At 33.0% G+C, this 25,648-nt stretch overlaps 3 protein-coding genes across 3 annotated transcripts; 2 read left to right on the top strand and 1 right to left on the bottom strand.

Annotated features, from left to right (window-relative positions):
* Window positions 1-239: 239 nt before the first annotated feature.
* Window positions 240-5,884, top strand: LOC116771960 (SAGA-associated factor 29). The gene is made up of 8 exons (XM_061528077.1): window positions 240-452; window positions 528-631; window positions 702-848; window positions 1,166-1,288; window positions 1,628-1,852; window positions 2,186-2,443; window positions 2,723-2,800; window positions 3,442-5,884. Exons 2-8 carry the CDS (start codon window positions 593-595, stop codon window positions 3,454-3,456), a joined length of 885 nt encoding a protein of 294 aa, XP_061384061.1. The 5' UTR covers window positions 240-452; window positions 528-592; the 3' UTR covers window positions 3,457-5,884.
* A 282-nt stretch (window positions 5,885-6,166) lies between these two features.
* On the bottom strand, window positions 6,167-16,899 carry LOC116771722 (retinoblastoma-like protein 2). Its single transcript, XM_061528074.1, has 19 exons — window positions 16,533-16,899; window positions 16,226-16,362; window positions 15,936-16,139; window positions 15,620-15,810; window positions 15,057-15,217; window positions 14,815-14,950; window positions 14,245-14,327; window positions 13,638-13,801; window positions 13,180-13,390; window positions 11,172-11,381; window positions 10,652-10,781; window positions 10,239-10,352; window positions 10,034-10,155; window positions 9,346-9,525; window positions 8,954-9,080; window positions 8,470-8,567; window positions 8,220-8,393; window positions 7,403-7,579; window positions 6,167-6,945 (listed from the first exon to the last, which is right to left on the bottom strand). The coding sequence occupies exons 1-18, from the start codon at window positions 16,668-16,670 to the stop codon at window positions 7,421-7,423; spliced, it is 2,739 nt and encodes a 912-aa protein (XP_061384058.1). The 5' UTR covers window positions 16,671-16,899; the 3' UTR covers window positions 6,167-6,945; window positions 7,403-7,420.
* Window positions 16,900-17,661: 762 nt separating this feature from the next.
* Window positions 17,662-23,780, top strand: LOC116772068 (putative ribosome-binding factor A, mitochondrial). The gene is made up of 6 exons (XM_032664101.2): window positions 17,662-17,914; window positions 17,997-18,195; window positions 18,607-18,775; window positions 19,288-19,427; window positions 19,582-19,836; window positions 23,588-23,780. The coding sequence occupies exons 1-6, from the start codon at window positions 17,820-17,822 to the stop codon at window positions 23,738-23,740; spliced, it is 1,011 nt and encodes a 336-aa protein (XP_032519992.2). The 5' UTR covers window positions 17,662-17,819; the 3' UTR covers window positions 23,741-23,780.
* The last annotated feature ends 1,868 nt before the right edge of the window (window positions 23,781-25,648 follow it).

Raw genomic sequence — 25,648 nt, 5'->3', positions numbered from 1 at the left:
TTTAAAATTAAGACTTGCTTAAAATATGATCGAATACAATAATTTTTATTATACTTCACTTAGTTTGGTAGCAAGTACCATTATTTAAAAAAAAGGCTAATGCTCAGTAATATTATTAAATATATTCTCATTTTTCAGCCTTTCGTTGTCCTTTAATTGGAGATAATTATGATATAAAAAATTATACTTAGATATTTGTCTATATTAGATTTGATTAAATTTATATGTCAACAGTGAAGTGTAAACTGACAGTAACTTTTTGCTTCTTCAATCTTTAATGCAAAACAGCAGAGTTGAATGAATATGAACGATAGTGGCATTATGATGTTATTATATTATTAAGTGCAGTATAATAAATATAAATTAATATTGCTGCTACAAACACTTCCTTGAATGATGTTATGCTGTAAAGTGTGATGTTAAAACCCAGAGTTTTGACAGTATTTATAGCGGTAAGATGTTTAATATATGAAATTGTATAACTGAGAATCTTTTTATTATATTTTTATATACATTTATGTCAACAGGTATTTGTGTGCGTCAGCTGGCTTCACGTTATATACTTAAGTAGGAAATTATCTGAATTGTAATAATGCCTTTGACCGCCGATGTTGCTGCACAGCAAGTCCAGGTAAACAACAAAATCATATGAAAAGATTTAATGTGCGAAACAAACATTGTACTGTGATCATTTATTCCAGGAACGTCTAAGAACATTGCACAGACTAATCTATGACATAGAGGCAGAAAGAAGTCGTAATGAGCAGTGTATCGAATCAATTTTAAGAGTTGAAAAAGCTGCAGAATCTTCATCCTCTGCCGAGGATTCTTCAAGTTCTTCTCAACAGGTTAAGCTATGGTTCTCGCTAAATTTAATTAATTGGAACCAATAAAACTACTTTTACTTTATTGATTTTGAATAAGTTGCACAAAATCTTAGTCAACCTAAAGCATTCTTTTCATGTCATCTCTGTGTTATATCTTTTGAGAGTGTGTATGTGTGTTTGTTCATTACATCCCAGAAACTACCAAACAGAAAACATCCACATTTAATTGAATAGTCTGTAATGTTTTACAGCACAGTAAAGAGTAAAGTTACGGGCAAACATTAGTTTAACAGTGATATTAACATGTATATTAACAGAAATACCTAACTACTTAACAGATGCAGCTCAAGAATTTGTATAAAGCTGGTTTGACAGCGGCCGAACAAGAAGAGAGGGTTCTTCGGGCGGCTCTATCAAGAATATATGAAATAAGAGCTATCAAAAATGAGAGGAGGATCCAGGTTTGTAGTAGTAATACAAATATTATTTTGATGGCTAAATCATATTTGGAAAAATCCTACCAAATATATAATAGCCATACAAATAAAGAGTATTTATTTGTGTAAATTCTACAAAATTAATGTGATAGTATGGGCTACGAAAGGTTATTATTAGCAAAGTTGTGGCAAGATTGACAAATTGATACAGACACTCGCGCACACACACACACACACACATATATATATATATATATATATATATATATATATATATACATATATACATATATACATATACTTATTGTTTAATTTATTATCTTATTTTGTTATATACATTTCAATGATATATTTGTACTGCAGGCTCGACACGCTGGTAATAAAGAGACTATAGGCTGTGGAGCCCTGATGAAGATGTTATTAAGTGCTGCCCAGACTTTGCCCCTTCATGTAGGACGTGTGGGTGAGCGTGCGCCTCCGCTTTGTGGGGCTGTGCCCGCGGACTCAGGGCACGTGGCGCGTGCAGGGGACGCCGTCGCCGCCCTAGTCAGGGTCTCCGAGAAAGAGGAGAATTGGATCCTGGCCGAGGTTGTTATACATATATGGAATTTACAATACTGTATTGACTGCTGTTTGAATGGAATCTTTTATATCGTACTTAAGTCTTTTTGACAATCGCAAAGCTGCCGGGCCAAGTTGATGTCCTCACAATGGTTTAAAATATAGATTAGGTGTCCCCATGTTAAGAAAACTCCTCATAACTTTCATCTACCAATGGTCATAACATATACAGTATATACTCACAAGCTGTATGTATGGCCACGTAACGACGTAATTTCCTAGTAGCTATAACGTCACAAGGGATATTCTTTGTTAATTTGAAGTTATTCGTATATGATCAGTAGAAGTGTTCGTTGGCAGGTTGTGAGTTGGCTACCGGCTCAGGGTAAATACGAGGTGGACGATATAGACGAGGAGCAGAAGAATCGGCATGTTCTGAGCAAACGACGAGTAGTGCCTCTGCCCCTGATGAGGGCGGACCCCCGGACGGACGAGGGCGCTCTGTTCCCTAAGGGCGCGGTAGTGATGGCGCTGTACCCTCAGACCACGTGTTTCTATCGCGCCGTAGTGAACCGCCTACCCTCCTCGGCCGCTGACCCGTATGAGGTTCTGTTCGAGGTTAGTATGCTGTTAGGAATATATATTTGGCAAGTTTATATGTATATTGTGAATTCATATACCTCATAACAGTAGCTCTCGGATTTAAAAAAAAAATATAATCAAACATATTAATAATATCCAGTAATAGTTATAACAGCTAGCACTTAGTTAATAGTTTTTTATTACTTTGTCTACTACATACATTATTGGTGATAAAATTTTTATGTCTCTGATAAAAAAACTAAAACAAACGTAGCTATTATTAATATCTGATAAAAATTCCTCTGTCTGTCGCAGGATTCCTCGTACGCTGACGGATACTCGCCAGCCGAGCGCGTGGCGCAGAGATACGTCATCGCGATCAAAGAGGGCAAGGTACACAGACGGAGCCGTTTAAATTTATACACAGTTGGGCTTCATACTAATATGTTTAAATATGAACGAAAACTGAGAACGCTCCGTGTGATCTGATCTCGTAGAGGTCATACAGGTTCAAACTGACTGACTGATATTAAAAGAGTATTCAAGTATAACAGAAAGTTGGAAGTAACTTATACTATATAGTTAACTGTTAAATACGGACATTAAATAGTCACATTGGGTAACGACTGTTTAACCGACCTCCATAATTCTCTGACTAAAATCGTAGCGATTTTTCATTGTGTACTAACATTGCGGATGTTTGTCGCTCTGTCGTGTAAATTATGCTCAACGGATTTTGATAAAGCTTTAAAATAATGTAGTTTGGTCATGAGAATAATATCTGCTGTGATGTATTGGTTAATGTGTGTACTATTTGCTTCAATTCCTCATAACGGCTGTATGTAGATTGTAGTATGGAGTGTGTAATTCTTGACAACAGATGTCGCTGACGATAGTTAACGTATCTACTTATTGAGTACACATTATTTGTTTGTCTATGAATACAATGCAAATGGTATGCGGACAAAATTTTATCATTCAACAACAAAACAACGGAATTCTCATTATTTTTCTCATATATGTATTTTGTTAAGGGTCGCGCCAGCTGACAGTCTCGCTCGGCCCCGCCCTCGGCGCGCTCCTCGCCGCTCTCCACCGACTCGCTACATTGAATATCCGTCTGTGGACCTTCAAGACCTGCAACACCTCCAACACCTGCAACTTTAGCTCCCAGCAACCTGCATTACCTGGTCTTTTGGACCTCATTGGTCACTTACACACATATATATGATATTTTACATTTTCGCCAGTATATTTGTATAAAAAGCTATGTTTTTCGGATATTGCTTTGTGTATTTTATTGTGAAAATGATTTAAGCCATCGCGATATCAGGCTTTCGTAATCTCGTGATGAAAGTGTAGCTTTTTGTTTTATAATATAAAGTAATAAAATAAAATACACGAGTAGAATCCAAGAAACATAGTTTTATTGATATATATATATATATATATATATATATATATATATATATATAACTGTCTATATATATATATTTAATTTAACCCCCTATTTGTCGTGAGAGAAGACATTGGACCAGAGCTATATACAACTTATTTTGATGGAGCCGACTTCGTGCAGTCGATAATTTTAGTAACAAACGTAACTTTACTATAACTATGATATTTTATTCTGGAAGTAATCGTTAGTTTTGATCAATATTAAATAATGATATTTTTACTGTATACAAAAAATGTTGCTGTACATGATGCATTGTGTATATGTTAGGTCTTAATGCTAATTTAGTTTGAAAGAACGTCCTTGAATATACAAAAATGAGTGAAGTAATAATCTACTCGCTGTCGTCGTCAAAATTTTTAGTTTCTGAAGTGGTTTTGGAGACGAGGAAAAAGTTAGGTCGCCTGGAGCCAGGTCTTGCAAATAGAATCGCTTGCTATAGCGCTCGCAGCTTGATTTACTGCACCAATCAGACAAGACGACTCCTTCATTTTTAATTCCTTCTGTGACCGACATCACACTTTTTATTTGATATTCTCGGAGTTTTAACAAATTTCCACTTTGGAAATCCTCTCTTTGTCCGTAACGAAAATGTGGAAGTAAAAGATAAAGATATGTGACCTCGTTTAGTGCCTGTACTAATGCTGATTTGTTTTTTTTTTATCACTTACCAAAAACCCGTGATCGGTCTCAAAGAAAATTCAAATGAGTTGAGAGTTGAATGGGTCCACGGGATTTTACACATTTTCCAAGAAATTATTCCTCGTTGCTTTAAACAGTTTACGGGAACTGACTGTTAATTTAGCCAGAGGACTGATGTGATTTAAAATAATTGATAATTTATTATTATTGTAGCATAGTCTTGCAAAAATAACAGCATTCTATAAACATTCGTATCAAAAAACCTTAGATTAACAGTCTACTGTCACCGATATCAACATGGACGTGTTTTCGAGAATTAAATTATTTATTTAACATTCATCGGAACGCTTTGCTACATTTATCGATTCAATTTTCACAAATACCTTCAATATTTTATTTGTTAATTGAGATCTTCAATAAATTCTTAAGGATTTTTTCTAAAAGGCAAATTACAAGGTTTAATCACATCAAAATCATACTTAGCGTTTAAAAATTTTGTGCTCGGAAACATCAACCGTTTTATTTCTACGTTTATGAAAATCCGTGGTTGGGGTTGGATAGTGAAAGTGCAATGGAAGATTATTAAAAATTCTTCGCAGACTTGTCCAAATGGCAGCAGGTGAATGGAATATATTTTCGGAGACTGCAAAAAATTATGGGATTGTTCTCGAGAGCCACCCTAATGAAAGGCCTTGATTTCTGTGCACTAACTGTGATAATTTTCACTGAAATCCTTGTGGATAAGAAGTTTATCAGCTTTGACTTCATTTATAATCAACTCTATCTCCTTTCACTCTCGTATCAGATAACCGATACGATAATCCTCCTCATTGCAATATAACTAGGACTCCCATCGTTCATCCGAACATGCTACAGTGCAATTAACTGTTCCAGAACGTTCTGTGGGGACATTAATGACTGATGCGATTTAATTTGCAACAATACCGTCGGATAGATAGAATCTTGAGCCCGGAATGAATCATGTAACTTAAGGATTTTTAAATTATAAATATAGTTAACCGTAATTATCATTAATTGTCATTAATAACTAATGTTTCGCTAATTATAGTTTTTATTAATATGCAAAACTTTCATTTTCGCTACTCGCCTTTAAATAACCCTTCCATATTATTGTTTAATTCGCGTCACATGTTTCAGGCATATCAACACTCGAAGCCAAAGGTGATATTGTTGTTGGTCACCTTTTGTCGTAGGTCAATACATAATATTTCGTTTTCGCTAGTGCGGTGTAACAAGAGGCGCCATCCATGCCGCACTAATTAAAAGCTTGCGGGCAAACAATTGTGAGTAATGTTAATAAAGATTGTCTTAAAGAAACATTAAATATAAGGAATTTCCTTCCTGTTTTCATCCCAACATTACGAAGTTTCACTTCTTCAGCACGGAGGGACTCCACGAACAATTAGTAATTTTTTATCTGTATCTCACCTTAACCCATTATTTTTTTTTTGGAAAATCAGATATTTTATTAATTTATAATTTCGAAATTAAATTCAAAGCCAACGTCTAATAGGTTCAAGGTAATGAACATGAATAAACCTTAATTATCAATCACCCTGATAATGTCGTACAGTTGCTGAAATACATCATCAAACGCCGCCAAACATCACATCAACATTTGACAGAATAAAACAAACATATTTAAATATTTTATATTATACTAGCAAGTAAAATCTACATAGAATGCGTGAAGCATTGTTATGTCCGAAATATACAATCATTTAATTTTGATTGAGGTTTAAAAAGAAAAAAAAAATTGATTATAACTTTTCTGATCATCGCTTACAGACTAAAAATAATATATGAATGGAAGCAAACAATACAGACGCGGACCGGAGCGCGGCCCGCGGAAATAAACAGGAACTCCGCGCCGGGCGACTCGCGCCCGAGATAAATATTTAAAATCATTTCGTTACAATAGATTAAACGGTCGTGTTCGCTTGGTGTAAAACATATCTCTATATACATGACTCCGCGACGCTTACCTACACCGGCGCCGACGCGTCCCGGCGCGATATACACCAAACACGAGAATCTCGACACACGACATACTTATTAAATACACGGACGAGCTCGCCGCGGACGCCCGGCCGTCAGCGACGTATGAGATCAATATAGTTTTCAGTTTGTGTCAATCCGAGTCTCCGATACCGAAGCTGTTCCGCTGCAAGCATCACGGCTGTGACCCAGCGGCGTACCGAAGCTACAGAGATAGCACCAATAAGAGCGCGCCGAATAGAGGCCCGCGTTGTGACGATAGTTCTCCACCGCAATTGATTTTCAATAATTTTGTCATAAGTCAAGTGAAAAATATAAAATACAACGGAAAGATACACCTAGAGAGCTACAAGCATTTTTTGGTACTACAATAAATATGACTGGAATTCATGTCCCGCTCGTGTATGGCGCGGCGACTACACTGAAACAGAAATAAATAATGGTCGGTACATTTATATTTTATTCAAAATAACAAAACTCATAGAATTATAAAGATTAAATTAATATAAACTGATTAAAGAATATTTTAAACACTCGGACGTAACTTCCTTGACAGTTTACACGTATATTTGGCAAAGTTAAAACTGTTTCTTCCTTACTTGTTTTTGATAATCTCTTAAATATATTAACTGTTACATTTCTCACTAGATGGCAGCACTTGTTGTAACATGGACGCTTGGATATTTATAACCATTGAACACAAACTACTGAATCGATTTTAATGAAATTCTACAATAGCAAAGTTCGGACATTATAATGTACACTTAAGGTAGACTTATCCCGCAATTTCGTGTATTTTTCGCTAGAATTTGCATAAAAGTATTAGTTGTCACTGTGAATGCTGCCTGTTAAATAACTTTTCTGTGTAACTAACGTACTGGATAGTGGACCATATTCTAAACAGCCTGTCGGTCGCTAACTAGACCCTGTAGCTTGCGCGCGACCCCCGGCGCCGCACACCGAGCTCTTTTGACCACGTCGCCAGCCTCGCCGTCCACAGCCCGCTTCACCCCTCCCACCTCGCAGGACACCATAGTGTTAATGGCCTGGAGATCCTGTGGAAAAAATATATATTTTGAAATATTTAACTAAAACAATAGCATTAAACCCACTGCTGATATATATACAATTATAAATTAAATATGCATACAGTGATATATATATAATCGAAAAAATTATCTTCCTTGTTAATTGTACCAGGTTGATTGAAATTACAACCTTATAGAGTCAGAACATGCTGGGCAATGATATATTTTGCTGAAGAACTTATATTTTAGAAATAATGACATTGCATAACAAACATTTGTTTGTTTAAAAGATGTCTGGTACAAGAATTTTTGAGTGGCCTCATGTATTACGAAGCCATTACAAACAACTTCCTACAAAACAGTCGCATAAAGCTACAAAGCTTTGACAGTAAATAGCTATCATAGTATTCTATAGATGACGTATGTTTTATTTAGAAACCTGAATGTCCGAAACAAAATGGCGGTTCGGTTATATTAGTTTAAATCGACAATCTATGAATATGTTGATGCATCGTGAAGTTACAGTCTATATCAACTAAATGCAAATTATTAAACTGAATGCCGCTTCATATCACACTGAAGCCCGAGCTCGGCAGATACGACCGCTGAAGATTAATACAGTATAGTATATATTATATAGCGGGAGTGTTGTGTAGTTGTAGGTGACCTTGGCGGGGCTGCGGCTGAACCTGTAGGTGAGGTGGTGGTGGTGGTGAGGCGGGGTGGTGAGCGGCTTCACGTATAACTGGTGGCGCTCCGACACTCGCTGGCCGCCGGGAGACCAGCCCGAGCGGCCCGAGCGTCCGGCGCGACCAGCCGGCAGCGGAGATAGGCTGCAGCCCTGGAACATATATGTAGAATCGTTACTATCGCTTTTATATAAAAATTTGAATTAATTAAATGAAATATGCCCTTACATCTTTATGTTTCCCAGTGAACCGTAGCGCGAAATTCTGCATGCATTTAACATATACTTTATTGTAAAAATTTATAAGATCTCCTCTCTCCGGTGATTCTGTAACAATAATATTTTTATAAGTAAGACATTCTATTAGAGATAATTATAATCATCATCATCATCAGCCTATCGGTGCTCACTGATGAGTATAGCCTCTTCTCACATGGAGAAGGTTAGAGCATTAATCACCACACTTATTCAAAGCGGATTGGCGATTCAAACTTATGATTTGAAATTATAAGCCCAGGTTAGGTTTCCTCACGATGCTTTTCCTTCACCGCTCATCAGTGGTGTCTAAATACTCTTATAAAGTGCATATGACTCGGAAAAAATCCCATTGGTACCTTTGCCAGGTTTGGAACCGCTTCCTAAGGCACGAAAGGCGGGCCTCTAACCACAAGGCCACCACAACTTTATATAAAGGTTTAAATTGTAATGACTACCTTCATCGTTTCCTTTGTTAATAAGAACTGATCTATAAACATGATTGTCCGCCAGAGGTCTCTGTCTGTAACAGCGCATGATGTCCGCGAATGTTCTCTCAACTTGATTGCTGGGCGCGTTGGAAACCTGTTCAAATGTCCATCATCAACAAACTATATGTATTATATGTAATAAAAATGTTTTTTTTTTTATTTTAACGATTTAGTGTCATAATGAGATAAAAAAAGATGATATTTCCAGTCGCCATTAAATTCTTTATCTTATTATCCTAGAGTGTAAAATAAAGTTCAGGAGCAAGGAAATTTGTAGATATGATGATATTTAACAGTAATTTGGTAATATCTAATGCGTATGCACGGTGTAGAAAACAGTGTATGCACGTCATGCACACCTTGCATATGACGTAGACGGCACACATGAGTATCTGGTCGAGATGCCTGTCCCTCATGAGCTGTGTCTGGTTCATGACGGAGTGCTCCACACAGGTCCATATCTTCCTCTTGAGCTCGTCGTCTGTCAACTTCAACCTCGTGCACAAATCATTCATCCTGATCACAGCCAGGCTGTAGAACTGTGGATTGTTGATAAAGTTAGCAATCCTATAATTTTTTAATCAGCTGTAGTAAAACATATCTCAGTTTTGTTTTTCTTTGTACCAAATTATCTTATGTGGGTTAAATTTACGAGATATATTTACTAAGAGACATTATGGAATGCTTGGTAATATTATTACTTGTGTGTATGCAGTAACGCTCTACTCAGATACTGGGACAATACATATCTATAATCTATAGTTTTTATGATTATCTTAGAAAATATATGAAGATCTTTATAATTTCCAATGTTGACTATATAAATGAGTATATGTAATATATAATGAGTATATATAATGATTTTAGTATTAATACTTCCAATATGTAAACAATGGATAATTAATTGAAATCCTTACTAGAAACAGATAATGTATTAAATGATATAAACAATGCTTTTAACAAGGCAAACAAAATTTCATAGAATATACTATATAGTTATAAAAACTTTAAACTATCTGATTATATAGTATGTTGTTTATGTTCTACCTTCCTGAAGAAAAGTATTAATGAGTTATTTGCTTTCTTGGGTGTTGTGTTGGGTGTGGTCTCCGCTGTTGACACAATCGGCACTTGTTGTGGCTCCTGCTTAACGTTGTTATTTGTTTGAACTGAAATCAGATAGCAGATAGATTATATATATATACAAAACGATTGAAATATATTATTAAATATTAAGTTATGTACTAAATACCTAGCAGTGATTGTCCAGGTTTGATGTTATCCTTAAAAAGCTGTTTCTTCGCTTGATCTGCCATCGGTGTTAAATACCTATCTATGGCCGCTGATATCGGAGATTGTAAACCACCTGTCGACAAGAAATTATTTAGTCGTTTAAAATATTACCATAATATATAATATTTTTATAAGTATTTTAGAACATATACTCTGTATATGTGTAAGTTATGTAATTTTTTATAGCCTTAGAAATTTATTGTTGTAGAAACTCGTTGCGAAAAATAAAAATAAACCCTGCGAATGTTTAAAACATAAAATAATATCTACATAACTCAAGAATCAGACGTAAACAGAAAAAAGATACTTTTAAAACAAGAACTTCATACTTTCATAATACTTAGAATATATATATATATATATAATACATACTGGCATTCCTTCTGTTGGGTGAATCTTGCGCGTATACTTCAATGGCGGCCGGTATGGGATTCTTGCTCAGCTGATCCCAGAGCGGACTGTCAGATGTCCATACTAATGATTCTAAGACTTGCTCTTCAACCTGCAAATTATTAAAAATATCCATTTAAATAAATAAATATTTATGTTACAAAATTTGTTTATGATTCTGTGAACATTAGAAAGTTCAATTCAAATCACATATAAAGCTTTCTTGGTTTGGGTGTTATTCAGTCAGAGACATACATACACATAATAAGATTTGACACACTCACATATTACATCAATACATTGAGACAATGAACTTTTGACAGTGTCTTAAATAATGATGAATGTTTAAATTTTGCAGTATTCTTAGAAGAGTTACACACAAAGGTGTACACTCAGTTGTACTGTTTGCTTATAGCAACATTTTCCTATAAAATTTTTCCATAAATAAATTATATACAAAATATATACCCCAACGTCATTATACTATTATGTAATATCTCACCGCATTGAGATGTTTGATGACATCCCGGCTCAGTTTCTGCACCACGGCCTGCACCACCAGCTCAATGATCTTGTAGAAGTGGAACGCACTGAGACCATATATCTGAAGGACCCTCGGGAAACGAAGGGAATGCACTCCATAGGCATGTAGGACTACCTCCGTACAACAAGCGTACACCGTCAATTGGAACGTCTCCTGGGACAGAAGAATCTGGAATGTTATACAAAAAATACATTATAACGATGAATTGGATTTTCAAACCAAATCAACTAGTTGTACCCGCGACATCTCATACAATGAATTTTATTATCGCTATTTATATAGGGTTTTCCATTAAGGGCGCTTGATCTTTGAAATGCAAAAAAAAATACATGCAGGAAAGATATTTGCGAAATTTTTTTTTTATTTGGAAGGTCTATCGACCCCATTATGTATGGAATATGACATCATTCAAATGACCGCCACGGCTTCGGTTGGTGGCGCGCACACGAAAGGTCCAATTTTCGATGACTCTGGCGCACAAATCGGGCTGTATTTGATCGATGGCGTGGCGTATGTTGACTTTGAGGGCATCGGTGGTTTGCGGCTTGTTGGCATAGACCTGCGACTTAAGAAAACCCCACAAGAAAAAGTCCAGCGGGGTCAAATCGCACGATCTCGGTGGCCAGTTCACGTCGCCTCCGCGCGAGATGACCATGTCCAGAAATTGCTCATGCAGAACTTCCATCGTAGCGTGTGCTGTGTGGCACGTAGCGCCGTCCTGTTGAAACCACATGTTGTCCAGATCTATATTCTCGATTTCAGGCCAAAAGAAGTTGGTTATCATCGACCGGTATCGCTCACCATTGACGGTGACGGCCACACCATTATCGTTTTCGAAAAAATACGGACCAATCACGCCTCCGGCCCAAAATCCGCACCAAACAGTCACTTTCTGCGGGTGCATTGCCACTTGGTGAACCTCGTGTGGATTGGTCTCGTCCCAAATACGGCAATTTTGCTTGTTGACATAGCCATTCATCCAAAAATGCGCCTCGTCGCTGAAGATGATTTTTTTGCCAAAATCGGCGTCAACTTCCAACTGCTCTAATGCCCAGTCAGCGAACACACGGCGCTGTCTATGGTCATTAACCTTGAGCTCTTGGGTCAGCTGGATCTTGTACGGGTGCAGGCTCAAGTCACAACGCAAAATTCGCCAAGTTGTCGTCTGCGAAAGGCCGAGTTCCTGTGCGCGACGCCGAATTGACTGCCGCGGGTTTTCGAGGACACTGTCGCGCACAGCGGCGATATTCTCGGCAGATCTCGCGTTACGTTGACGCACGGGAACCGGCTGATTGTTAACTGACCCGGTTGACTCGAATTTGTCCACCAATCGACGGATAGTCGACTCGGCAGGACGATCATCGCGACCGTAAAACGGGCGAAGTGCGCGGAACGTTGCTCGAACTGAAGACCCATTTTCATAAAACAATTTTATGATTTGCACGTGCTGCTCGACACTGTAACCTGCCATGGTGGTTTGGGAGGACGGAATGAATATAACACACTGCATTTGACAGCTGTCACTCAAACAACATGGCCGCAATCAGCTGTCAAAGTTCAAGCGTCCCTATTGGAAAACCCCATATTAACAAAAAATATTTTTTATAAATTAAAGCAGCCTAAGTCACTCCTTATCACATCAACTATATGCCAGTGTGAGTCCTTTTGACATCGGGTTGGACGTTTTAGAAATTAACAGAAACAAACAGATAGAAATCAACTAAAAAAATATTGTGGTGTATATATGGCGTATACATTAATGTGCATTAAGTATAAAGCACTTATTTTTTACCAAAAGACATCAAAATTTTATTTATCAATATTTATATGTCATTTCTTAATTGTTGTTAGTTTTTAACTTGAACAATCTTTAATTGGTCAATTATTACATGTGGCAACATTTATAAGGCAGCATTACTTTTATACGGCTTGAGTGTTAAAGTTATGAGCTATTAATACTATGTACCTGTAATGACAACTGCGGTTTCTTCCTGTGCTCCTCCGTTATGATGTGTTCAAACACTTTATAGTACAGGCATGTAACCATGTTGCACCTGAACGCTATGGTCTCCTTACTGCAGTTACACTCCGACAGACTCTCCGAGAACTTCTCCATCCATCCATTACAGGGTTGCACCACATTCTTCACTATAGTCACTTTATCCACACCGCAGTCGCTGGAGAATTTTATAGTTTATTATTTAATTGAATGATAACAGTCTATTTTCCGGTTAGAAAATCATTAAACTTAGCACACGTTTGCATAGCTTAAGTAAGTATAGAACGTTACCAGCCTACTATTCTTAACTTATATCGATACTGGATAATTTTTGTTACATTGAAAACTTGTTGTAGGTGTACTTACAGTTTTATGTGAGCATAGTATAATTAAATTTATATGGTACTGCATATGATACAACTCACGCGAAAAATCTTAATAAGGTGGGTGAGGGCTTGGGTCGTGCTTGTCTCAGCAGGGCAGCCAGTCGAGCTAGACTGTTGGTGGCCTCTGATACTGGTGTCAGCTCCTCACGACGCGCCAAGTAACGTCTGCCCGTTAGGGGTGTGTCAGGACATGCTCGAGAACTCTACACAATTATAACACATACATATAAATAAAGCTGGATTAAACACATACAATATGGAAATTATCATACATAAAATTTTATATGTAATAATATAAGATCTTCAAGAAATGTTCTCAAAAAAATACATTAAATTTAATAAACACAAGGCACCATAATAACAGAATTTATATTAATTGATACATTGATAGTAAATTCAAGGTTGTGATGGATATTAGACAATCATTAACTCCACTCATATATTACAGAAACCTGGTCTTATAATTTCAAATTATAAGATTGAAATCGCCAACCCGTTTGACCAAGTGTGGTGATTAATGCTCTAGCCTTCTCCATGTGAGAAGAGGCTTCTACTCAGCAATAGGCTCCTATATATATATATAGGCTGATGATGATATATTACAGAGGGTATAAATGTTATTGTAAACTGATTCCTGTTTACTTACAGGTCCAAATGATGCTATGACTTGTGATATCTCATCCCCCGAAACCTTATTCTTTGTCCCAATCTGTTCATTGGCATGCTCCCCTGAAATCACCATATTTTTACAATGAATTCCTCCGGAACTTTATAATAAATTCGGTATAATATACCTTCATCATTAACAAAATATGACAAAATTGTGTTCAAACTAAAAAATCTAGCCATTTTATTGCTGAATGCTACATGTCAATATTGTCATTAGACAGCCAGAATATTACATGATATATAAAAACTTTTTACATACCTATAAAAGAAGGTTGCGTTACTTACACTATTTATAATTCAAAATATGTGCAGATTTGGCTGTACACTTTGAACTAGGAGATGGGCATAGGATACTTTTCATACCATTTGACCAAAAAAGGATATAATTAACTGAATGTATTCCAAAATCTGCTTTTTTTTGGCCTTTAAGGCGGAATAGAGTTCTCCTATCAGCTATACATTTCTAATTCTAAAACTGACGCGGACGAAGTCGCGGGCGATAGCTACCATAGTATAAAATAATAGTGAATTTGAACAAACAACTCACCCAAAAATATCCTCTCATCAAATTCGCCAACACTTAATACATAGGTTTCATATAAATTGTTCAGTGATTTTAGATTTGCATCAAAATTACCGATGTCAAGTAAACCTGTCAGTTGATCATTGTTACCTTTAAGAATCTATAAAAACAAAAAGTAGGTAATATTCTTATGTAACATATATATTCTAAGTATTTTCATACAGATGTTTTTATTAAATGCTTAATTCATATAAATTTCAACTTACTCCTTTGTCAAAAAACGTCTTTATCACAGGTCTCCAACTGTACTCCTTCATAGTTGCGGCTTCAACCGCCAATCCCTCCTTGATCTCACACAGCACTGATATAATACAGGGTGGCTTTTTTGGTAATTCAAAATCATCTTTAAGCCAATCTGACGGTAAGCCTAAAAATGAACAAATTAATAAAATATGGTAGGGATGAGTGAGAAATCTTATCATTCATCAAAGAAAATTTTTTTATTAAAATATAACAGCCACATAAGCTTCATAAAAAAACAGTATAATAATGATCTCTAAGATTTTCTCATATATTCATTTAAATGAAACTGAGTTTTCCAGATACTATGCACGTTTTTGTTATCTTATAACTACATAATCCCGATGTTTCGGTTCCTATACACTATACACCAACCGTGATTACTAGCAGACAGGATGAAATAATCATCATGATTACCCTTAATCTACATAAGATGCGAAATAATAGAAATTGCAAATTCGAAAAACTTTGTTTCTTTTAAAAGCATAATGACTGAATATTACAAATAAATAGTATTCTAAGTCCGTACCTTTGAAAGCAGGATTTATAACATCATAGCGTCTAGCCATGAAGGCATTAGCAAACACAAAGTCAAGACATGACAATAAAACATGATACATATCAACAAGATCATCGGCCGAGTTGTGGAACTCTCCCTTCACACACACATATAAACACCAGCTGAACTCAAATAAAGCATTTGTTGTACATGGTTGTAACCTGAAAAGAAGTTTTATATATTACTTAACATCTTTGTTAAATTGGCTGAATACTAAATACTGAATACTACTAGGAACTTTTTGTAATATATAATGTTGTTTGTATGAAAAATTATTTCTACTTACTTTTGTTTCTTGCTTTTAGTGTTGCTTTTAACTGGTTCATTTGTTAAACCAGAGAATATTTCTTGAAATATTGGTTGAAATTTTCTAAAAAGTACAGTGGATACTGCAAATTTACGTTCTAATCTAGTTATCCTATCTTTAAAATCTGTTGACATTGAAGCCATTTCCATCCAGTTCTTGATTTTGTTGAAAAATTGGATAAGGCTGAAATATGCAAAAATAAATTGTTAGTTCTGTGTAAAAGTGTCGTGGTACTACAATATGTATTAAATTGTATGTTCAGACTGTACCTTATGTTACATAGTCTAAGAAGTCTGGTGAGGCTGACACAGTTGCCCTCAACAGCCTTTCCTGATTGCACTGTCGGCGTGATAGAAGTACGACACGCGACGTATAGAGCGCACGCCATCCAGTGCAGCTCATCACCCTGCAAGTTATTATTGAAGATTTCATTTGCATTACTATACTGATTAGAACTGCGCCACAGAAATCTAGAGATTTAAAACTATTTTATCACGAAAAACTATTATAACTAAAGAGCTAGGCATGGATCGTAAATTTTTTTTAAATTCGAAATGATAATCCATTTATACTCACGTCCAATGTATAATTTTGTTTAATCTCCGAATATGATTCCTTTGATTTTTTCGCCGCACCTGGATCAACATTTAATTGTGAGCACAGATTGTCCATAGTGGCCACCCAATTTTCTTCACTTTCTTCTGGTTTAGCCATTTTAATAAAACAATGATTTTTTAAGACAATATATTAAAAATAAAACAAAATACACAACTTCGGCCGTAAAGTTATACTGATTTTGTCAATTTCTGACAGCTCGAAGCTCCTTGGCGGGAAGATATCCAACACACACATTCACAAAACAATTGACGTAGATTTTAGATATTAAGTATTGCCTTTATAAAATAAAGGTATTTATTTACAGCAGGCTTTTTAACAAAGAAATATTTCATTTGACGTACCGCTTTTGAAATGAATAAATTTTAACAAAATTCTATGTTTTTTTAGTTTATTATTGTATTTAAAACATTAAATACTTCTTATTATTAAAATAACATTAAAAAAGGAACACTTATGTTTATCTTTTTTCATTACTTATTTTTTTTATCATATAATCAAAATACCTGTAGAATCTCTTTAACTAATTTCAATGAACTTATCACTGGCTATTAGAAGAATTGAGTTGATAGAGGAATTAACAAGTAAAATTTATCTATAAGGTTTACTTATCTTTTTAGTAACATATCTAATACTAATTACTTATCGATTATAGAACTATCTTTTGCTGAAGAATAAGCTCTATTTCTCTTCAAATGCTAATATGTGTCTGATGAAGAATTTAGAACTTATATTAAAAGTGTACATTATTATTAATACAGACATACGCTTTAATAATTATTATAGTCATCATAACTAAAACTAACCAAATAACTAACCTTGAATGACTAAAATTGATGCAAATTATTTCTTATTTTTAATGAAAGATTCACTTAGAAAAATATTCACGGACGGAACTTTTTTTTTGCTTTCTCAATATCATGAGACTGTGAGACAGAATATTTTTACAGTATATTATTTAAAAATATGTGTCTGTAATATTTTTTGGATTAAATTTCTAGACCCTATACACTATAAAAGTTTGTGTATATAAAATTCATAGGTATGACATATTAAACAGTATGTAAATTGTCTATTTGAGAATATCATACTATATTTTTGTTATTTTGTTCAAGTGCATATAAAATATTATATGTATATATACGAATAATTCTTTTTTTGGCAGCCCAATATTATATAAGCTTCATCTCATAGAATGTGACATAAGCTAAAAAAATTACTTACTTACATTACAATAAAGACACAAAAATGTTGCGGCGATTCTATCATAGTACCTGTGTGTTAAATAATTTAAAAAAACAAGGCCTTAAACTTTCTAAAATGTTAAACCCTAAAAGTAAAAAGTGGCGTATCATGTTACTAATTAATAATAAAATTGTAAAAGATAATTATATAGAAATATTTAACAAAGGTTATTTTTTTCAGGCGATGGTATCCAAATGAATCGTTGGAAGTTAATATGCCTAGTGTTAAAAGTTTAACTAAAGTTAAAAACGAACCTGGGAAACGTGGAGTGAGACGGATAGCAATGCTTAATAAATTGTTTATGAAAAATATTACGGATATTTTATCCACAGGCACAGTGTCTTTAAAAGTAGTCGGACAAGGAATAGAAATATCAAAGGCAAGTTATACAATATTAAAATTCCTTATCAACATAACATTATAATACATAATATGAAATTATTCATATTAAAATTTCTACATTTGAAATATTAGTTACGTTAAACATAGCAACTTGTTGTAAATCACATCCTAGTTTTATCCTGGTGATCCCCGTTTCATATTGCTCAATAGATTATACACTTATTTCCTCTCCTGGAAAAGGTATATAAATATTTTTAATGAAAGTATTAAAATTAATTACATATATAAAAGTCTTAATCACATTTTCTTATAATTTTATTCTCTTAAAATTACAAAATTGTTTTTATCTATATTTGTTACAAAGGCGCCGCTAATTTCGGAATAATTAATGTAGCTTTTTTTATTGAATATTTTTTTACATTCAAATATAGTTAAATGTTATTTTTAGGTGAAAATAATGCCAAATCTCCAATCAATAAATGTTTTCTGGGTGTGTAAGGGTGATGCTTCAGATGTACAAACAGAAGCCCTGCTCCATTCCATTGCGGGTCCTCTCCGACATGAGTTGTCAACACTGAGGTTGATGGGAGAGGTGCCATACATTTTTTTTGTTAAAGGTTTGTACAATTCATATATAGTACATATTTCATTCATGTAATTATTTTGTTAGTGAAAATTTATCTAAAAGGAAATTTTTATGCATTATTAAGTAATTAGCTGTAAACAAAATTATCTATTCCTTGTTATTACTGCAACCTAAATGTATGCATATTTTTTATAAATTTTTATTAGCTATTAATTTGGGTCTCTGCTTGAATTTTGTTCATCATTGTGTTCCTAGGAAAAGTTTATAACAGAGATTTCAGTCAACTATTGGCAACATCTGTGTCAGGACTACAAAAATATATGGTAATTACTTATAGTTTTCCAAAGTCACACAATTGGAAATTTTCACCAAAATTTTTTAATCAATTTTATGGTGAATTGTAACAAAAATCTATATATATATCCCAAAATTGAACATTAACGTTATTAGTAGAATATTATTTTTTATAAAGCGATCTATACAATATGTAGATATGTATTGAAACAGGATACTGTTTTTTTTTTTAAACAAACACTGTTGTAGACAGGCAAGAATCCCAAACTGTAGACCTTGATAGAAGACTCGCTGTAGCTGATTACGGAGATGATTACACTCCAACGGAAATAGGACATTTACTAAGAACAGACTTCACTCTAAACACAAAACTATCACCTGAAGTCAAGGTATATATATTATTATTATCACATACATTTAAAATGTTAATAGTTAATTTTTTTGATAAGTAAATAGTTTTATAATATGAAACTAAGGGTTTTTTTTACATTGAAATAGAAAAAGTTTTTATGAGATTTTATGTCCATGAAAATCTTTGTTCAGGCTAAAATAAAGCAGCTAGAGGAGAAAATATATGATTCCGAAGATCCAATACCAGAAATGACTCATAATGTGTACGGATTGGATCATGCCAAGATACTGAATCGTCTTCTTGGAGCGAGAAGGATGACCAGGGACGCTTGGGACAGTATTAAAGCTGAGGCTCCCAGTATAACATACAGAGCGGAACCAAAGACCTCTAATATTGATATCGGCAGACAAAAGAAAGATATATCAGAATTTCTTCTCCAACGACAGGTATGTTTTGATTTTATTACACAAGTTAAGTTCTATTATGTTTTTTTAATCTTCATAAAATATTTTTATTTTATTCCCATAAATGAAATTGAAGTGCTTGAAAAATTAAATGTCAGTTGTTTTTAATACTTGCAACACATTTGGACTACTTTTGATGTTCCTATACCTTTGATTTTAAAGTGCCCGCTGACTACTGAGGTTGGTTAATAAGTTACTAAAATTTCTTTGATCTGGAATTATATTTTTATTTGCCACATCAAGAAAAATTCAATTATGATTACACATTATATCAATATTTCGGCCCAACTAAGCACCAATGGACTTTAAATAAGCTGATTCAAATCGTAGCTTACTTAACCTAGTGAACTAAATTTGAACTGCCATTCAGAGCTTTGCTTTTTTTGTCATTGTTATAGGCTTACTCATTTTATCGATTTTCAGTCTATAAAAGTAGGTCTACAACATAACTCATAGAATTTAAATTGGCACGGTTGATTGTGAAATTTTACAATTATTACAGACCTTACTGTATTTTTATGTTGCTTATTACTTGTATATATATATCATATTTTTTTTATTTAAACTCTTTTACATGTTACTATTTTATAAAAAAAAATCTATTAATTTATAATAAGATGTCAACATAAGTTGTAAAAAGATTTACAAAAAAAAAAAAAAGAAATCACAGAGTATCCTTTTTCAAGAACTGCATGTAAAGGAAATTTTTATTACTCTATATAATAAGTGCAGGTAAAGAAATGATATTCACAAATAATCTAAATTAATCCATTTCAGTACAAACTATAATTTTTGAATAGAAATTATAATATTTAATCAGTGATTTTCTCAAAAACTTTGCTTAATCAAAAATAGTCTTATGTTATGAAGTAGTGAAGTGGTATATGTGATCTGGCTCAAATAGTGGATATAAGATTTCATGAAATAGTGCACAGGTTAGATTTTATTCTATAACAGAATTTCATCTAAATTAGAGCATTTTCAATGTGTTCAACAAAAATTAACATACAATATAGTACATTTATAGTTTTACTTACTCATAAGTCTTATGATTCGGTACAAAATTTATTCAATTTCAGTACTATAGTCATAGTGTAGTCATATTATTTTATACATTCACAATTCTATAAAAAAAATAAGTAAACACTCTTTGCTAAAATACTTTTTAGTCTGTATCAATGTTATAAGTATTTTTTATATAATTAATACTGCTGTAATATTGACATAAAATAAAATAAGATAGCCTTCATAATAATTAAACTAAATAGCGTCTACCGAGATATCTCGAGGGACCGCAGGATACTTCATTCTATGCCACTTGGTCGTTATTAAAAAGGTTCTCGAGCAACTAAATTGATTGTCCAAGTAAGTGACTAAGTGCTCAGTGGAGCTCGCGAACATTTAGTATGTTTGGAACACAGCCAGTAGCGATTCACGAAATTAAATTTCAAATAGATTCAAGCGATTAAAAGTCTAAGCTATAGATTTAATTTATTTTTTATAATGTCTTGTAACGATAAGGCTCAAAAGGACTCGTATCCAGAGCCGTAAAAACATTAATAAAAAAGAAAAAATCTCTAATGTCAAAAAATAACTTTTTTATTTCTTCATATGGCAGACTATTCGTTATGCCAGTGTCATAATTGTATTGTATTTTATTGTAGAAACTTTATATAAATATATGTAATCTTTTAGTGTAGTTATGTGGAATATATAAGTAGAAAACATTAATTAAAGAAATTAAGTACCTACGATTAATTTCAAAAAGGAAGTAATATGTTTTAATGAAGGGTTATTCAAGTTATAAATCACTTTTAAAATTAATAGGCATAATTAATTTTTTTTTTGTCCTTAACATAAATAATATAAAATTAAATTATAATATATATCCGATATATCTCATATAAATCCGATGATTCGACGTTAATTTAATTTAAGCTATGTATAGTAAATCATTGACTTACGACATATTAATGAGTTCGGCAGTTATTACGTAACAAACACACAGACATGCATTCTACAGCTTTTTTGTTTCTGGCTCTCAAGTTTATTGGCCCATCGGCTGTCCTTGATTGTGGTTATTGCGTTTTGTTTACAGCCACTGTTGTGGAAAATTGTTACTCACCAATATGATAAGATGTTTAAAATAAATAAGTCTCAAGTAAACATATATGTACATACGCTATTTGATTTTGCTCGATATAAAGCGGCAAATTTAATATTTGTATTGAAATGAAACCATGATTCATATTGTTATTATTACGTGATTCTAAAAAAATATATATATTTTTCATTAATTAATGATCTGACTATTATCTAATATAAACTTTTTTTACTTCTAATCAATGGTTTATATATATATATATTGAAATATTTTTTAATCTGTTCTCGATACTTCTAGTAATTTTATGAATTATCGTGTTAATATACGTATTATATAAATTATTTTTAAGTCCTCTACATCTGAGTTCCGTTAGAATTTATTTAACAAAGATTATGAATTAATGTACAATAAAAATAATGTAATTTAAAGTACGGTGAAGTTTAAATTTTAACGGTTACACTTCACGTACGCCTCACTTTTTATACTGTTTTGTGACATAAAATGGCTGTCATTCTTATGTAGATTTTTTTTTCTTTTACCGCGTTTAACACGAATCATAGACAGCCAAAGCTGTATAACAAAAATATATTCATAAAATTATTAAAATAAATGTTTAATTAAAACAAAAGATAAGACATGGCGAATACAATCTCGCATAAGAATTTTCATGTGCCCATTTTTAAAGGAGGCTTTGGCAGACGTATCTATGAGAGTCGAGCCTTGTTTTTTTTTTGTCCCAATTTCCGAGTGTTCAATGTATTGTCCTCGTGTTATATGAAGCCGCGTGAAATATTCGTCTTTTTATTTCCTACTTCCATCGACCCGGTTTCGTGCGGGCTTTAAACGAAACAAATGTCGCTTTGACAAATTTTTTATTTTTTTATTATCATTAAATATATTTAAAAGTAATATCAAAGAAATGCGAGCAATACGTTATTATGCATTTAATCTTATATATACATCGGTATTATTTAAATATTATGGTTGTTTTTTGTCGAAACACATTAACAATAATTTAATGGTTTGTTAGTGAAGCCCATACCTAAAATGTCTATGATATGATATGTACGTGACTATTATGTATTGGGTTTTTTAAATCATTGATCTGTCATTGCTCGTCGGTATAACGCCGGCTTTGACATGCACCACAGTTTTACTTCCATTTAATGCATGTTTAGTTTAACTCATTGGAATTATTAACAGAATAAGGAGAATTTTGATTTATGGTAAACAAGTATGGGTGATATTTGATTTTGACTATGACACTTAAATAATATGTCGTCTATATGCTTTTCTATAGAGTGCTTATAGAATAGGAGCTCTATGAAAAATCAACGAAAGCCATCTCAAACAATACTTAGAATGATTAAAAACAAAAGAAGAAATTTATAGAAAAATGAGATTCTATGAAATGCACACAGTATTGAGAAAAAAATATTATTCCTAATTATTATTTAAATTAGCAATAGCAACAATTAATATAATTGATGATTAAAATAATTCATTAAATCGCCCGGGACCAAATATTTTCTCTACTCGTTTCCAAACGTAAAAAGATCAAATTGTCTATTGTCAATCAAAACATACTTTCGTATTATAAAATAAATAAAAACAGTAATATGTTTACAGATACAACAAAATAAGCTTTACAAAAAAATGAGGAGTGACCAAAAGAATGTAGAAATAGCGACCACTGAAGAAGAACAGGTCTATTTTGAAGAAGACTACTATGAAGACGAAGAAGACATCTACGAGTTTGAAGAAGACGATAGAAGAAATTAATATCTATATATATTATAGTAAATAAATGTAGTACAAATTATACATGGTTTTATTTTGATTATACGAAGTCATTCAGTACATTAAACTATAAACGCGTTTTCATAATATACGAAGTCTGTGCACTCATATACGAACTCTGTTATAATTGTATGAGAATTAATATTGGCAGAATAAACCAATTGAACGCACTAGTATACTACGTGCAATGCAAAAAAAAAATTGTATAATTTTTATAAAATTCTGAAATTAATTGCATTTCAATCGCCAAGTACATATTTTTTGATTTACGATAAAATTAGGTTGATTTCCACTAAATGGATGAAAATGTACATTTAGTAATTAAAGATATATTATCAATCTAATTGTAAGCTTTAATAAATAGATAAAATCAATAATATAAATACCTTAGAACAGCATCCCGTAGTTATCATTTGTGGCAAGGCATTTTTAACATGTTATTTTTCGCTTGACATTTTTTTATTAATATGTCAAATTAACAAAACTATCGCTTCGATGTATATTAACATAATTTAATTCGGCTCCAGTGCGAATGAAGTCATAGCATAAAAAAAAGATATAGTTGAGTTCCTTTCATTTGACAGCTCGCGTGTCGCTGTTAAAAACATTACAATGTATCACTTCAAGGATTACTCATTATACTTTATAGAATAGAATATACCTACGCTTACAGATTCATCGCCATAATTCCTAGGTTATGGATGTAATAAATTTTGTAAATCACATCTCAACAGGTCCCTTTAGTTTTGTCTAGTCTTTGAAAGAAAGTAGAAATAATACGACTTGAAAAATATATCCAGTAACACAATGTCTAGATTATTCTTTGTACTCCTGTACTTATCGCAGACTGAAGGGTATTAACCCCCAAGTTTTGCGGATAGCTAATCAATTTATACCGTCTAGTGTATTTTATTATTAATTTTTTGGTAATTTTGTTATAAAATAGACTAAGTTGATACACTTTTTAATTTTGTAAAATAATAAGAGAGGGATAGTAATACATATTTCAATAATCATCAAAATGAGTACAAATATATTGTAAAATAACCGATGGCCCAATTAGGTTTTAAACATTTAAATTATAATTTAAGTTCTATAATCTGTTTAAGGGCTATTGATATTTTTTGGTTGGGCAGAATCCCTTCGATGTCTCCGTACCCGTATCCGACAATCAGACGAAACTCAAATGAATAATGGAATAATAGCCGGCAACAATCAGTATCAAATTGGAAGTTATAAGGGATCATTCACTAAGACGTTATAATGAAAGCATAAATGTATTTCAATTACAATTGAAATTAATACCCCGATTGTATTATTTATTTATAATCTGTGCTTTAATATTTTTTCATAGAATCGTCTAGACTCTAGACGTTAGTGATTTGCGTTCTGCCAATATTGATTAGATTTTCAGCTACGCCTACAATGTGCGTAGTGTGTTCGTATACTACATAGTCCACGTAAACGTATCTATGTACTTAATATTTTTTTACATATAGAAATAAATACATATATGTATTTTAAAATGTCATTTACTTACGCACGTAATCAATTAGCAAAGTCATTTTAGAGTATTTGGTGAGATAATTAAAAATCAGCATTCTTTTTTTCTATATTTATAGTTTTTTTTTTTTTTGGTGTCCATAAATAATTTTGATAACAAAACGAGTTCTACTGGATTACAAAGTATTTTGAAAGCGTTTAGGCCTACTGCGACAAAAAACTAGTGATAGTAATCATTGAAATATGTCGTATTTAATATAGATTCTTCACTAATGAAGGTGAAGTGTTAACGGTTTTTAATATCGGTGCCGTAATTTATTTAAAATTTTTACATTTACGTTCCGTGATACAAGTAAAAAAGCAATATCCCTGTTTATAACAACTAAA

Source organism: Danaus plexippus (assembly GCF_018135715.1).
Source record: "Danaus plexippus chromosome 16 unlocalized genomic scaffold, MEX_DaPlex mxdp_23, whole genome shotgun sequence".
Taxonomy (NCBI): domain Eukaryota; kingdom Metazoa; phylum Arthropoda; class Insecta; order Lepidoptera; family Nymphalidae; genus Danaus; species Danaus plexippus.
This window is presented reverse-complemented; position numbering and strand designations above follow the sequence as displayed.

Excerpts from the sequence above, each read along its gene's own strand:
- LOC116771722 (XM_061528074.1), bottom strand. The coding sequence starts at position 16,670 with ATGGCTAAACCAGAAGAAAGTGAAGAAAATTGGGTGGCCACTATGGAC. Across the intron at positions 15,218-15,619 it reads TATAAATCCTGCTTTCAAAG|GCTTACCGTCAGATTGGCTT; the intron begins GTACGGACTTAG and ends GTTCATTTTTAG. Across the intron at positions 8,394-8,469 it reads TCACTGGGAAACATAAAGAT|GGCTGCAGCCTATCTCCGCT; the intron begins GTAAGGGCATAT and ends TATATGTTCCAG.
- LOC116772068 (XM_032664101.2), top strand. The coding sequence starts at position 17,820 with ATGTTGCGGCGATTCTATCATAGTACCTGTGTGTTAAATAATTTAAAA. Across the intron at positions 18,196-18,606 it reads AAGGAATAGAAATATCAAAG|GTGAAAATAATGCCAAATCT; the intron begins GCAAGTTATACA and ends TGTTATTTTTAG. Across the intron at positions 19,837-23,587 it reads AATTTCTTCTCCAACGACAG|ATACAACAAAATAAGCTTTA; the intron begins GTATGTTTTGAT and ends ATATGTTTACAG.
- LOC116771960 (XM_061528077.1), top strand. The coding sequence starts at position 593 with ATGCCTTTGACCGCCGATGTTGCTGCACAGCAAGTCCAG. Across the intron at positions 1,853-2,185 it reads AGAATTGGATCCTGGCCGAG|GTTGTGAGTTGGCTACCGGC; the intron begins GTTGTTATACAT and ends GTTCGTTGGCAG. Across the intron at positions 2,444-2,722 it reads CGTATGAGGTTCTGTTCGAG|GATTCCTCGTACGCTGACGG; the intron begins GTTAGTATGCTG and ends TGTCTGTCGCAG.